Consider the following 13932-nt stretch of genomic DNA (forward strand, 5'->3'; position numbering starts at 1 on the left):
TAGGAACAGACATATGCCTCCAGAATTTGCCGGAGTAAGGTTTCTTCAAATGAGGAATGAATAATAGTGAAAATAAATCAGGTAGCTCAAACCATCTAAGTCCAACATCTGACCTCAACTTGCTCTCAGTCAAATACCTCTGGGAATTCCCAAAACAGAAGAACTTGAAGGTATTAATTGTGATTAACAGATGAACAGCAGGCTTATTTATCATGCTGAATACTTATCCACGTATTGTAGTCTGCCAACTGTGACCTCTATGAATTCATTGGCGTTATCCAATTATTTGAAGGTTGTTGAGATTTGAGTATGAGCTTCCCCAATTCCCTGTCTAAGGTAAACATTTGTGTCTATTTCTGTGCACAGTTTTCCAAAATGAAGTACATACTTGAGCACATTTGTCATTGCAAACATTTTTCTCTAACCAAGGCATTAGAGAATTCTTAAAATGCCCAACTTCCTATATGTGTATTTTTCACTCTTTAGTCATTCTTCTAAGGTATTTCTGTTTTTTAAATTACAGTGTAGACCTGGAAAAGTAAAGACTTTCAACCACTATTTGCATTCAGATTTGGGTTAAGTTCTGTGAGGTGTGAATTGGATAAATTTTGGACAAAGATAAATTGAAATGATTTTTTTGTTCACTCCTAATATAGAACATTGAGAAGGAGGAGGAGGACAGATCCATTTCTTGCTCTGACCCCCTCCTTGGTCTCTGCACCCCAAATAGACTTTTCATATGAGTAAATGTCTTTTCATTTTAAAAAAAGAAAATCTCCCCACACTTGACCTCAGCTCATCTTTCTCTGAGCTGAAAATAGTATCCTACTCCTCATGTAGGCAAAAGGGAGAAATCACTATTGTGTATGTACTTAGTGTTAATATTCTAAAAGTGCCCCTAAAATTAATAAGATCATCCATTTCAATGGCAGCTGTACAGACAGCAAGGGAATGAAAGAAAAATCTTTAGTCAGCATATCACTAGTGATTAGGGACTTTACAAATCCCCATCCTCAATCACCCATTTCAGAGTTAAACCCATGGCAAAGGATCCCAAAAGCTGGCTTGCAAATCTTTCATTATGGGGCCATTTACAAATGAGCTTTCCAGTCGACCTAACATTGAAGTTAGTTAAACAAGCTGCTGGATTGCAATTTGTGTGTGGATGTGTGTGTTTAAACAGGAGAGTTATTCAGGAGTAACAGGATGTTCATATGCAACAATATTAGGGAGGAAAGGTGTGTGATATATTAATTCATTTTACATTATACAGACTGCAAATCCTACTGACTGATTTCAGTAAACAAAAGCAGGATTGCCTTGTATTTGCCATTTCTTGTTTAATGAGAGAAAAAGAGTAAACCTTACACTGTATAATTTGATTTCTCCCTCCCTGCAGCCCCCCTTTTAAAATAGCAGAAGCAGAGCTAAGCTGTTGGCTCAATTAGAAGTCTATTCTGACTGGAGTAGGAAAAGAATCATTGGTATTTTTTCTTTCTTTCCCTTAGCATTTTCCCAAATCAAATATAATGTGGTGGCTAGAGAACTTCATTGACTATATGAGTGAAATGTTACCCCACTCATTGTCACATATTAAAGCATTTGGAATAATGTTGTCTAAAATTTGACATCTTGTCAGTTCCTATTACAAGGTTTTTCCCACCCATCAATACTCATATTACTAAAGAATTTAAACTATATTATTGTTATTATTGTTTGACTGAAAATTAGCTGGGTGGAAATATTTTAAACTGGGAGAAATATATAGCTTTGCCATTATATCGTGCCAACCTTATCCAAGTATAATTTCTTTTCTCCTATTCTTTTTGTTTTTTCTTATTGCTCTTCTTTTTCTTCCTCCAAGGTATTTATTTAGCCAGTACCAGCTTTATTTTAAAATGCCTTACAGCAGGTCTGCACTGGACAGAATACTCCTGGCTACTCCTGGAGCAATTATGGTCCCAAAACTGCCCTCCATTACTTGGACACTTTGGAGCAATCCCAGGAGGCTGTCTACACGTGTCCTGCTGTGCTGCCCACCAACAGTGGCAATGGTGTGAGTCACTTCCTCTGAAGTCAAAAATGAAGTGCCCAACATTAATAACATGGCTGGGCAACTCATTGTGACCTCAGAGGGAGAGACTTGCATCAGCAGTGGTGGCAGTGGGTGGTACAGTGGCATGTTGTATAAACAGCCACTGGGTATCATTCTGAAGTGCTTTGGATTTTCTTGGAAGATCTAGAGAACAAGGCAGATTTTAAACATTTGCTTTATTGCAGGAATAGACCAGATTTGCTGTCAAACTGCCCTTCCCATGTGAAGAGTCTGCAGTTCAATCAGAATGCTGGCTCTGTGCTATGAAGGCAGGATGATACTAGGGCAGTAGGAAATCAACTCCTTTGACCTGTATATATAGGCATTCAGTCCAGCCTAGTGTTTCTTTCTCTTTCTGTCTGCTTCTTTTTCTCTGTGTTTTTTCTCTCCCTCCACTCAGGCACTCATGCACCATTTTCTCTTAAACTTACATTCCATGCTTACCAGACACTAGGAATTCCTTTCTCTTAGGGCTACTACATTCTAGTTTCCCAAATCCAGGCAGATATATTTCCATACAATGTAATTTTTCCTCATTATGCCAATCATGTGGTGGGTCATGAAAGCTTGACCTGTATACAACACGTACAATGGGATATTGGTATCCATGGGGGATCCATTCTGATCTCCCTTGTGCATAACTAAAATTGGAAGATGCTCAAGATCCGTTGCCTCCAATGGAGGTACATGTATGTGACTGCACCACCATTAGGGACACAGGACCTCAGGTGAAGTTCTGTTGTCCCTAATGCGGCTGCATCACTATTGGGGAAATGGGACTTCACATGAACTCCAGTTGTTCCTAACAGCAGTGCAGACGTGTGCACGCACAACCACTGGGCACAATAGGGCCTGACCCTAATGGCAGTGCAGCCACATGCATGCACCACCGTTGGGGACAACATGGTCTTGCTGTCTGCAGATGCTCAAATCCACAGATACCAAAGTTCCACTGTACCTTATTGATTTCTAGCTCCAGTCACTCCTTCCAAAGTTGCTTTATAGGAAAGAAATAGAAAGTTGTGTTTTTTTAGTTTCTTTACATACAATATAGAGGTGCACACAACCTGAAGCCCAAGGTGTATTTCCCCCCAATGCCTTTCTTTACCAACTTTTCCCTTCATGGAGCTCATGTGCCTTTAAGAAGATGCAAAAGATGCAGCTATCAACAGGAGATTCCACAAAATTTGGGGTACTACTTAAGACATTTAAAATGACCCAACCAGACCTATGCTCATCGTCATTCTCACATCCTGTCTGCAAAGTGCAAACAACCCTTGAAGGGGGAATGATAATAACTTTTCCTGTGCTAACTCAAAAAAAAAAAAAAAAAAAAAAAAAAAAAGGGGGGGGGGAGGCTTACTTCTCTGTTATTTGTGTATCTGAATGCTAGGGAAGTTCTCCCAAAGGAACGAACTGACACTGTGAAGGGTACATAGCATATGTTATAGTGTCAAGGGATTGGAGAATGGGTTAGATAGCACATAGGGATGTAACCAAATCACTGATCATGAAACATAATGTTGTTGTTTTTCTAGATACTTTCAATCATTCTTTTATGAGATATGAAACTTGACACCTTCTCAACCAAGGTAACTTTAATTTTACATCATTTGCAAATTAAGTAATGGGATAAAAACTTCAAAGAAAAAGACTAAGAAATGCTTTGTTGCTTGTTTTTACCCTTTAAGGGACTACAAGACCAACTGATGGACTGAGAAATTCATTATTCTCTCGCTAAAAAGGTAGCCTCTCATAGGATAATGGTAGCCTGGATCTCAAAGGCATTTTCTTTTTCTGTTACTGATGGAGGTTAAATTTAATTTTCTGGACTTTACAACTCTTTGTCTCCGAGAGCCCATGTGGTGGCCAAAAGAAAGAAGTGGCCTTTGCCTACATGGAGACCCTTCTGTACCTTATTGACTGAGAACAACAACAACAACAACAACAACAACAACATCTGTATGATTTTTAATACCTTTGTATGATGAAGAAGCCAATGGAGCTTCAATGGCTTGCATTATGTATTTTGTTCATTTTGGTTGGCCCAATAAAAGTATCGCTGTCTTGTTGATTTCAGATGTTATTGTACTTTGCTGTACCAGCATAACTACCTCTGGATATGCTTTCTGGTGCCTTGTAGGTTTGATTTCTATCAAATGTGTTAGTTTCATGGAATTTTCCCAGCACATATATTTTGCAATAGTGACTTGTCAAACAAGATTAGAGTATATGAGCTTGGGGCTCCCATTCTCCTCAGATTCTAGTCTGTCAGGATGGGAGACAGAAATGCAATTCTTTCCTGAAATAAAGTTGGGCCTTTGATTCACCAGACCTTGTCTTCTAATTTCTCCTACAGTTTCAGGGGACTTCATCATACTTACCTAATTTAAGGCTTCTAAAGGTTTTTTGAGCTAATACTGAGAAAAAGTGTGTTGTAAAATCAAAACACACATTTAAAATGTGAATTTTATCTACTAACAGCAATGCTACATGATTGTGGTAATAGTAGAAAGGAGATGGCTTTTTACTAACAAAAATGGGGGGCCAATTGTTTCTGAACACATGAAGACATGGGGCATGTGGAGAAGTCTGGCTTCTCATCCTTGAGACAGAGGATGATTAGCAGCCTGGAAGAAAAAGTGACCCACAGGGCTCATTTCATCTGCCTTGGCCCAGGTCTCAGAGGGAGAGAAGAACCACTGGACCTCATCCCCTTTCTCTCCACCATTCCCTTCTCCTTTTGTGTCATGTCTTTTAGATTGTAAGCCTGAGGGCGGGGAACCGTCTGATTAAACATAATAATTGCAAGCTGCTCTGATAGCCATTAGGGCTGAAGGGCAGGGTATAAATACCATAATAAATGAATAAATAAATAATAAAAAAAATCCCACTACAATTTAAAATGAATTGCTGATCGGGTTATATGTGCCTTGTTCCTACTTGAAACCAGTTTCGATCCCACTGAGATCAGCTTCAACTGTGATGAAGCGAGGCAAATGCAAAAAAAACCCTGCTCTTTCCTTACACTAGTTCTTTGTCAGTTCTTTTGAAACATGTTCAGCAAGTGGGAATGAGGTATTGCATCATTCTGGAGAAGAGGGACTATGGCAGAGAGGTTTGCATCCCAGAAGAGAGTCCTCCAGGACACCCATAGATGCATGCATCCCTGGGGAGAGTCCTCCAGGACACCCATAGATGCATGCATCCCTGGGGAGAGTCCCCCATGACACCCATATATCCATAAACAGAGGTCAAACTGTGTTAATTCTGCAGTCTTAATTTCCCCCTCCCTATTCTTAAGGGAGGGGAAATGGAAGCTGGGAGTTAAAATGAGGCGAGAGAGAACTGTGCATGATTTGAAATTAAGAAACCACTCAGGAAATCTCGAAATGCCCCATACTCTCCCACTTTCCATGTACGTAGTTAACTCATTTTGCTTAGAGATATTTTTTTTTCCTGCTGGATATTGCCTGGACAAATGTGGAATTGAGTCCAGAAGGCTCTTTAGAACATTGCTATTAGCTCAGTTGCTTAAATGTGAATCTACTGAGAAATCCACAGGGCAGCAGTTCTCAACATCAAAACTCTCATACAAAACTTTAACATGTCCAGACAATGAAATACTTATTGATCTTCCATATCAGAATTAGGATCACAAATTCAGCACCCCAAAATACATTAAAAATAGTGACAATATTTTAAAATGTTTTCTCCTCACAGACGTCTAGTAATAGTTTGCTTTTGCTTTTCGTTTTTCAAGTATCAACTGCTCATGGTGTGTATTTTTTAAATTTCTCTTGAAATATTTGGTCTTTATGTGGAAAACATTAGCGCTTCAGTACACTTTAGGAGGTGAGTCATCTATCACAAGTGTAAAACAAAATAGTTCCTGTGCTGCAATGAGATTCCTTAAAAGCAGGGCATAATAATACCAGATCTATCTACACTTTCAAAAGTAACTGCCCCCTGCCACTTTCTTGCAAAAAGTCATATGTATAGTCAAATTCATTCAAAAACTAGAAACTCTACTTTAATATAAAATAGTAATTATTGACTAGGATAATCATCACTCCCACTGGATCCAACCTCCTACTTCACAAATGGATCTCTGGACAGACACTCCACAGCTGGACGAGTCCAACTCTGGCTCTCGCAAACCCCAATTCCGTGACTCTGCTACAAAATAATTACTCATCAGATGCATACCCTTGGTCCCCTGTAGTTAATTGTTGCTGTTTTGTTTTTGTCACTGTTATACTGACATTACGTGTTTTATTGTAAGAACTCAAAAAAAATTTAATTAGAGAAACACCATTTTTATGCCATCAAAGTTTTAGAAAATAACTGCGATGGGTTTTTACTGCTGTGAACTGGACACAGTATTCCAGGTGATGTCTGACCAAAGCAGAATAAAGTGGCATTATTATTTTCCTCGATCTAGACTCTATATTTCTATTGCTGCAGTCCTAGAATTGCATTGACTTCCTTAGCTGCTGCGTCACACTGCTGACTCATGCTGAATTTGTGGTCTACTAGGAGCCCCAGATCCCATTCGCATATACTGTTGTTAGGAAAGGTGTCCACCAACCTATATCTGTGCATTTGATTTTTGCTGCCCAAGTTTAGTACCGTACAGTTCTCCTTGGTGAAATTCATTTTGTTAGTTTTGGCTTTGCTTTCTAATCTGTTAAAATCATTTTGAATTCTGACCTTGTCTTCTGGGGTATTGCCTACCTCTCCCAATTTGGTGTCATGTAGAAATCCGATAAGCATGCCCTCTATACCATCATCCAAGTCCCCTTGCCCAATATCTGTGTACCTGTTTTTCCGATTTTGTGAAATTTTCTTGGGAGAGCAGGAGGAGAAAGAGCAGGAGATTTGAAGGGATCCACCGCCACCTACACACAAAATGCTCCCCTTGTATTCCATTACAAACTTGCTAAGGAGATTTTTAAGAAATGCACAGGATCCAAAATCCTACAACTGGAAGAGACCCCCAGTTTGACCTCCAGGCAAACTCTTTTGCCCTCCTCTGAGGCTGAGAGAGTGTTGCAGAGTCACTCATACATAACTTTGATTTAGTTTTTTGTGGGGGTTTTCGGGCTATGTGGCCATGTTCTATAAGGAATAAACCCTTATAGAACATGGCCACATAACCTCCCCAAAAACCACAAAATTTATGGATGCCAGCCATGAAAGCCTTTGACTTTATACTTTGATTTACTTTATCTACTTCATTTATATGCCACCCTTCTCCCCGAAGTGACGCAAGGTGGCTCACAGATTTAAAAAGCTTTACAATAAAATTTTAAAACAGTTAAAGCCACCTAAAAACAATATAAAATTACATTTAAAATATAATGGAAGTTAAAAGACAACACACATGCTCAATATAAAAAAAAAACTACAGTGGCATGCTTATAAACGGTTGTTGAAATACAAATGTCTTAGCCTGCCATAGAAAAGCAAGCAGGGAGGGGGCCAGCCTAGCCTCCCGTGGAAGGGAGTCCCAGAGGGTGGGAGCAGCCACAGAGAAGGCCCTTCCTCATGTCCTCACCAAGCGAGCCTGGGATGGTGGTGGGACCCCAAGAAAGCCTTTCCCTGAAGATCTTAGTGCTCTGGCAGGTTCCTCAACTATGACTCCTAAGCCCGCCGGTGACCAAATGGAGGACTCCCATCAATGGAACTGATTGGAGTAAGCAATGTCATCTCTACAGGTGTTAGACTGCAGCTCCCAGCATTCCTGCCCAATGGACAATGCAGGCTAGATGTCCTCCTTTTCCAGGGCATGTCCTACACTCCAGCCTTCTGTCCAGGAGGATTTTCAAAATGTCCTCCAATTTTGGCAGAACAAAAGCATGAATTTACATTTCTATTAGTGTTTTTACCATTTAATTTGTAATAGTGTTGTTTCCTCCTTTGCAGATTTGACATCTGGTCACCCTGTTGCAGTGAAATGCTGGGGATAAACTGGTTTGTTACTGTGTGCCTCCAAGTCATTTGTGACTTATGGCAACCCTAAGACAAGCCTATCATGGGGTTTTCTTGACAGGCTCCTTCAGAGGGGATTTGCCATTGCCATCCTCTGAGTCTGAAACAGTGTGCCTTGCCCAAAGCTGACTCATGGAATTTATGACTTATGGAGGTCAAACCCTAGCCTCCGCCATGAAACAGCTCTCTCCTGGGATTTTTAGTTGGATGAGGCATTGACCTTGATTTGCCTCATCAATCTACAAATCCCACATTCAGAACTTCAGGCTGAGAGAGTGTGACAAAGCTATGACTATTATTGTGACTGTGTGCCTTCAAGGCATTTCCGACTCATGGCAAACCTAAGGGGGTTCTCTTCGCAAGGCTTGTTCAGAGAGTGTTTGCGTTTCTCTTCCCCTGAGGCTGTGAGAGTGTGACTAATCTAAGACTTCGTTGTGATTGTGTGCCTTTATAGTGTTTCCAACTCATGGAGACCTTAAAGCAGTGACCCTATGAGGAGGTTTTCTTGCCAAGGCTTGTTTAGAGTTTCATTGTTCAGACCACAACAATAGTCTTAGATTAGCCACACTTTTTCAGCCTCTGGGGAAGGCAATGGCAAACTCCTCTGGACCAATCTTGCCAAGAAAACCCAAATGGAGGACAGAGAGAGGGAGGGAGAGAGAGAGAGATGATTCTGGGCTGCCAGGGGAGTGCATGACTGTTCTCCCAGTCGCTGTGGGGCTTTCTGGGCTGCTGCGGGGTCATGCACGTTTTTTTCCACCATGCATGTTTGCGTGCATGCTCTCATGCAGCAGGTTCACTGGACATCCTGCCTCTAGAAGCCCCATCCCACCCCACAATGGGTGACACCAAGTTGGAGTATGCTACTGCCCTCTCCTAGAGTTTTCTTATCAAGATTTCTTCTTCAGTGAAGGTTTACCATTGCCTTCCTCTGGGGCTAAGATAGTGTGGCATGCCCAAGGTTTCCATGGCTGAGTGGGATTTGAATCCTAGTTTTTCTAGATTTCCAACACTCAGACCCCTACACAATGCTGGTTCAGTTTTCTTGGCAAAACTTCTTCAAAAGAGGCTTGCCATTGCTTTCCTCTCTATATTTCAGAGAGTGTAACTGGGATGTTTTTGGTATCTATATAAAAGGGAAAGCTGGCTAAGCTTCCAGTCAGGGACATCTCTCATCATAAGGGATACCTAGAAGGCCTGTAAAGGACCAGCTTTCTGGCCCCTCACATAAGGGGTGCTCCTTATAATAAGTGCCACCCATGAGCTGGCATTAAGAGGTATGGAGGGTATTACCAAGAGGAAGAGGCCCACTGAAATGCCCCAAGGGCTGAAGGTTCCTTCTGATTTATGGCTGCACAAAGGGTACATGGAGACATTTGTAATGCACATTGGAACCCTGGCAAGGCCCTACACTTGTATCTCCAACCAGTACTGCCTGGTCCAGAGCCTTGGATGAAGGATCCCCTTGGCTTTGGTTACAAATATGGAGGAGATTATACTGTACAGGCATTGTTGTGTTATTTGCAAATTCCTTTTCAGGAATGCTATTCTGATCCCAGTTTTCTTTTTCATGTGGAAACTCGTGCAAGGTTTTCCTGCATGGAGAAGATTGTGTCAGTGGTGCAATTTAACCTTCAGATGTAGTTTAGCTTTCTGTGAAGTTTTATCCTCGCTTTGGCCTATCAGAGAATGGGTGAGTACCTTTGCCTCTAGAAGTGGTCCTGTATGTAGAGAGATCTTGTAGCAGTTTTGGGACTAATGGAAAGAAAGAAGTTGGCAGCATGAGCTTTCATAGACTTAAAGTCTTCTTCCTTAGATGCATCTCTGTGGCTGCACACCATGGATCAATAATCTCTTTCTGTTCTGTTAGTATTACTATTCCTGCTCTTATTATATTATGTTTCATAGCCTGTCAGGTATCACCTGGTATCTGGGACTTTGGACCATCAGTGATTTGGATTCTGTCAGAGGATCAAGGAATCCATGAGGTTTCATCAGATAACATGGACTGTTCCAAGGAATGTCCCTTTTTGCCACTGGACTATTGTGATCCTTTCTGCAGCTGATTTATTCACCTGTTTTGTTGGTCTCTTTTAGACTTGCTCTCAGAGTGCCTCTCACTGCTGGAACCTCAGTTGTTTTCTTTTCTCACAGGGTCTGAATCTCCATTTGTCGTTCTTAAGATTTCCTTTTCTCTCACAACCACATCTATGTCTGCCATATTATGTTCCAAGGATTTATCTATTTGAATATTAGATGTTCCACAGGATTTTAACTTCACTACCTTTCCCACCATATGGGAACTCAAAGCAACTAATACCCTATACAGACTGGCACTTTGTGCCGGCATGTGGGTGGAATGTAGTGTCCGTACACTGAGTGCCCTAACCTCGACCCCAGAGTGTCATTTTGGCACATGCTGGTCCACACAGTGTGCTCTATCACCTTGGAGGGTGCAAAAAGGACCTGCTTTTTGAAGCTCCTCTCCAGAGGCTGGATTGTGGCCACAGAATGAGGTTACTGTGGCCCCGATCCGGCCAGTAAAGGGGTCCCCGGAGACTGCCTCCTTCGGGTGGTCTGTATAGCCCCTAACAAAAATTAAAAGAAATCAACTTAAAGTAGATTGCTATATAAAGGCAAAATTATCCATACTTGTGCTTAAACAATCCATAGAATTATTTTTTAAAAATTAAATCACTTTGAAAACCAACAGTAAAATAATATTTATTTATTTATAAAATGTATTCATTTATATTAGAATTGGTCCCAAGAAAAGAGGGCCAATTTAGCATATGCTTTTGGGGGGGAAAATCAGATTTATTGGGATTGAATGGAAAATCTATTGTTTCTTAAACATTCTTTGTTAGAATATTTACAAATGTACTGTTCTTTGTGGTACAAGACATTGCAGCTCAGGCATCCTTGTTTTGAGAGTGTGGGAGGCATTTAAAAACAAATCCTGGTTTAGGAAGCTAGAGCTGTATGATTTAAAAAAGGAAGAAATAGAGAAAGGGAGGGAGGGAGAGAGGGAGCAACAGTACATTCATCCTCCTCCTTTTCTGATGTTCAAATGATTTGGAAGAGTTTTATACAGGGGCTGAATCTGGGAAACAAGTAAAAGAAGAAGATGGAGATGTGGTCAGCTTTGTTGCTCAACATTTCCCATGAGTATTAGAAATTTGGATGTTAAAAAACAAAATCAGGAACGGTGTACCTGGTCTCTGTTTTTGTGCTAACTCATGTTTTATCAAGTATTTATGGCCTTGGATAAAAAAGGGAAATGTGACATGTAGGTTTGATACATGGAGAATCAGGAGCCTTTTAGCAGCTGAACATGGGATGGAGAAAAATGTGAGTGTTCTTGATGTACTACTCCAGCAAGGAGAGATGAAGGGCTTATAAAGTGGCTTTAAAGACAACTGGGGACTGAGATAAGAAGATTGAATAGAGCATGGGCACTTGCCTGCCGATGAACTCCATGTGGCCCACAAGATTTCCCATTTGCCCAGCCAGCTTCACCCCCATGTCTTGCTCCCCCTTCCACAAGAATAAGAAATATTTTATGTCCAGTCAACTAAGGAGCAGAGATTATAGTTTTTACCATCCTTAATGCTGAGATGTTGTCAGTGCTTAGCAGAAGAAAATCTATATTCTATTTGCATAAAGCAGGAGGGGAGAGGGGATGCTTGGGAATGTCGTGTGTGTTTGTGTGTTAGAGGAATGTGTGGTTGCTGGGCAAATTCTAGAACACCAGAATCCTATGGTGTTCCCCTTAGGGACATGGTATTGCAGGTGGACCCTGAACCATCCAAGGAAGGTGTTTACTTACAGGCAAATATTACATCCCAAGCATTGTCGTGCCAGTTCCTGCCGTTTGGAAGAGGGACCGCTTTATTGATTACAGCAAAGGTTTTATAACTTCCACTCAGTATGAGTTCATGGGAATGAAAAGGACATGAGCATGAAAAGTTTTTGATTGGTAATCAACATAGTTACAGTCATATTCTGATCAGTGGAAAGAACAGAAGAGCAAGGAGCAGGGCCGGCTCATCCATATAGGCGAACTAGGAAGCTGCCTAGGGTGCCAAACTGCCAGGTGCGCCAGAGAGAGAGAAAGAGAGAGAGAGTGTCTTTAGCCTGAGGATCATAGAATCAGCCAAGCAGAGCAGCCAGCAGCACTGCCAGCCTCTGAGGAGCAGGGAGAGAGAGCTGCTTGATGAGGCTGGAAGGAGGGAAGAAGTTTGTTGCGCTCTGCAACTCCTGGGCTGCATCCACACTGGAGAATTAACCCGGTTTGGCACTGCTTTAACTCTTTTTGGCTCAAGGCTATGAAATTCACTTGCTCCAAAATGAGTTCAAAAGAGTAAAAAAAGCATATTCCACTGAGCAGGGAGGAGAGGAGAGGAATGGAGTCTTGCCCTTTCCAGTTGGCTCAGGCAAAAGCAATCAAACAATCCTTTATTACAGTCCAGAGACCCAGTAAGCAAAAGGAAACTGTTGCAGGGTCTCCTCCTCCCTGGCATGGTTCCCCTCATTCACACCTTTTGCCATCCTGACCACCCTCTGATGTTGCTTGGCCATCCATGTCCTTGTTTTCATCTGTGAAGGGCTGAAGGATTTGCCATGAATCCTTCAGGATAGAAAAACAAACAAAAACAAACCTAGCCCTGGCACAGTGTCCTTTGCCATGTGGCTGTTGTAAGGGTGAAGAACAGAGCACCAGCATCATCCCGCCACCTCTACCATGATTTGCTTCACGACTGAGCATTTCCCTCCCTTTCTTCTTCCTTTGTGGCAGGTTCATCAAAGAAGAGCTGAGAGGCAGCAGGAGACTGCAGGCCATGGACAAGGTAACAATCTTCCTGGCTCCAAATGTCCAGAGGACTGCTTCTCACCTGCAGATGCTTTCAAATATTTTTTGCTGAAAATGCCCCCTAGAAGACTTGGGGGCATTTCCAGCAGATTTTGCCTTCTCCCAGGCCATTTTAGCCCAGAAGAGGCTTTTTTTTCTATGACTGAAAGTGAACCAGACTATAATGTCCACATTACTTACTGTTAAAGGAAGAGAGCAATCTTGGACCTCAATTGGCTGGAGGGGAGAACAGGGCAAGCCTACAATTTCCCCTGCCCGTGTTGGGGATGTTTTTGGAGGAATAATTTACATTTGGGGGAATATTTTGCTTTCTTCCAGAAAGGCAGCTCAAAAACCATTTCCAGTAAAAGCCAACAACAACCAGTTGAGTCTATCCCCCTGTAATGTGATCTTCCTCTTTTCCTACTATCTTTAACCTTACCAAATATTGTCTTTTCTAGTAAGCCATATCTTCTCATGTTACGGCCAAAGGATGACAGCCTCAGTTTAGTCAGCTTGGCTTATAAGAAGAGTTCAGGCTTCATTTGCTTGAAGACCCATTGATTTGTCTTTTCGGCCGTGCACAGTATCTGTAGAATTCTTCTCTAGCACCACACTTCAAATCAGTGGATTTTCATCCCACCAGCTTTCTACATTGGCCAGCTTTCACAGCTATTCAGAAATGAGAAATATGATGACGTAGAGAAAGCTGTCTTTGGTATTCAACGTACAATAACATCAGAAATCCACAAAAGGTGTCGTTGTTGTGTTGTTATGTGGAGGGATAGCTATGGAAGCAGGCCCCTTCTCTTTCTTACCTTGTGGCACTGGGAACAAAGCATTCCAAAGTTCAGGAGATAAAATTTGAATTTGAATTCCATTAGCGATAAAAGAAGGGTACTTCTGAGATCCAAGACCTAGGATCTCAACACCTTGAGAAAATGCAGACCTGTGACTAACTTTGTCATTTTATCATTGTTTTTTTCCCTTT

At 41.5% G+C, this 13932-nt stretch overlaps 1 protein-coding gene across 1 annotated transcript in view; it reads right to left on the bottom strand.

Annotated features, from left to right (window-relative positions):
• LOC149311396 (uncharacterized) overlaps nucleotides 1-11614 on the bottom strand; it is a 60692-nt gene extending 49078 nt beyond the window's left edge. The window contains exons 1-2 of the mRNA XM_089529499.1: nucleotides 11553-11614; nucleotides 10535-10677 (exon numbers count right to left, since the gene is read on the bottom strand). Coding sequence (XP_089385625.1) covers nucleotides 10535-10677; nucleotides 11553-11614 — 205 coding nt within the window. The remainder of the gene's footprint in view (nucleotides 1-10534; nucleotides 10678-11552) is intronic.
• Between the last annotated feature and the right edge of the window lie 2318 nt (nucleotides 11615-13932).

This window comes from Sceloporus occidentalis, unplaced genomic scaffold (genome assembly GCF_023333645.1).
Source record: "Sceloporus occidentalis isolate IW3139 unplaced genomic scaffold, rSceOcc1.0.p SCAF_6, whole genome shotgun sequence".
NCBI classification, from domain to species: Eukaryota; Metazoa; Chordata; class Lepidosauria; order Squamata; family Phrynosomatidae; genus Sceloporus; species Sceloporus occidentalis.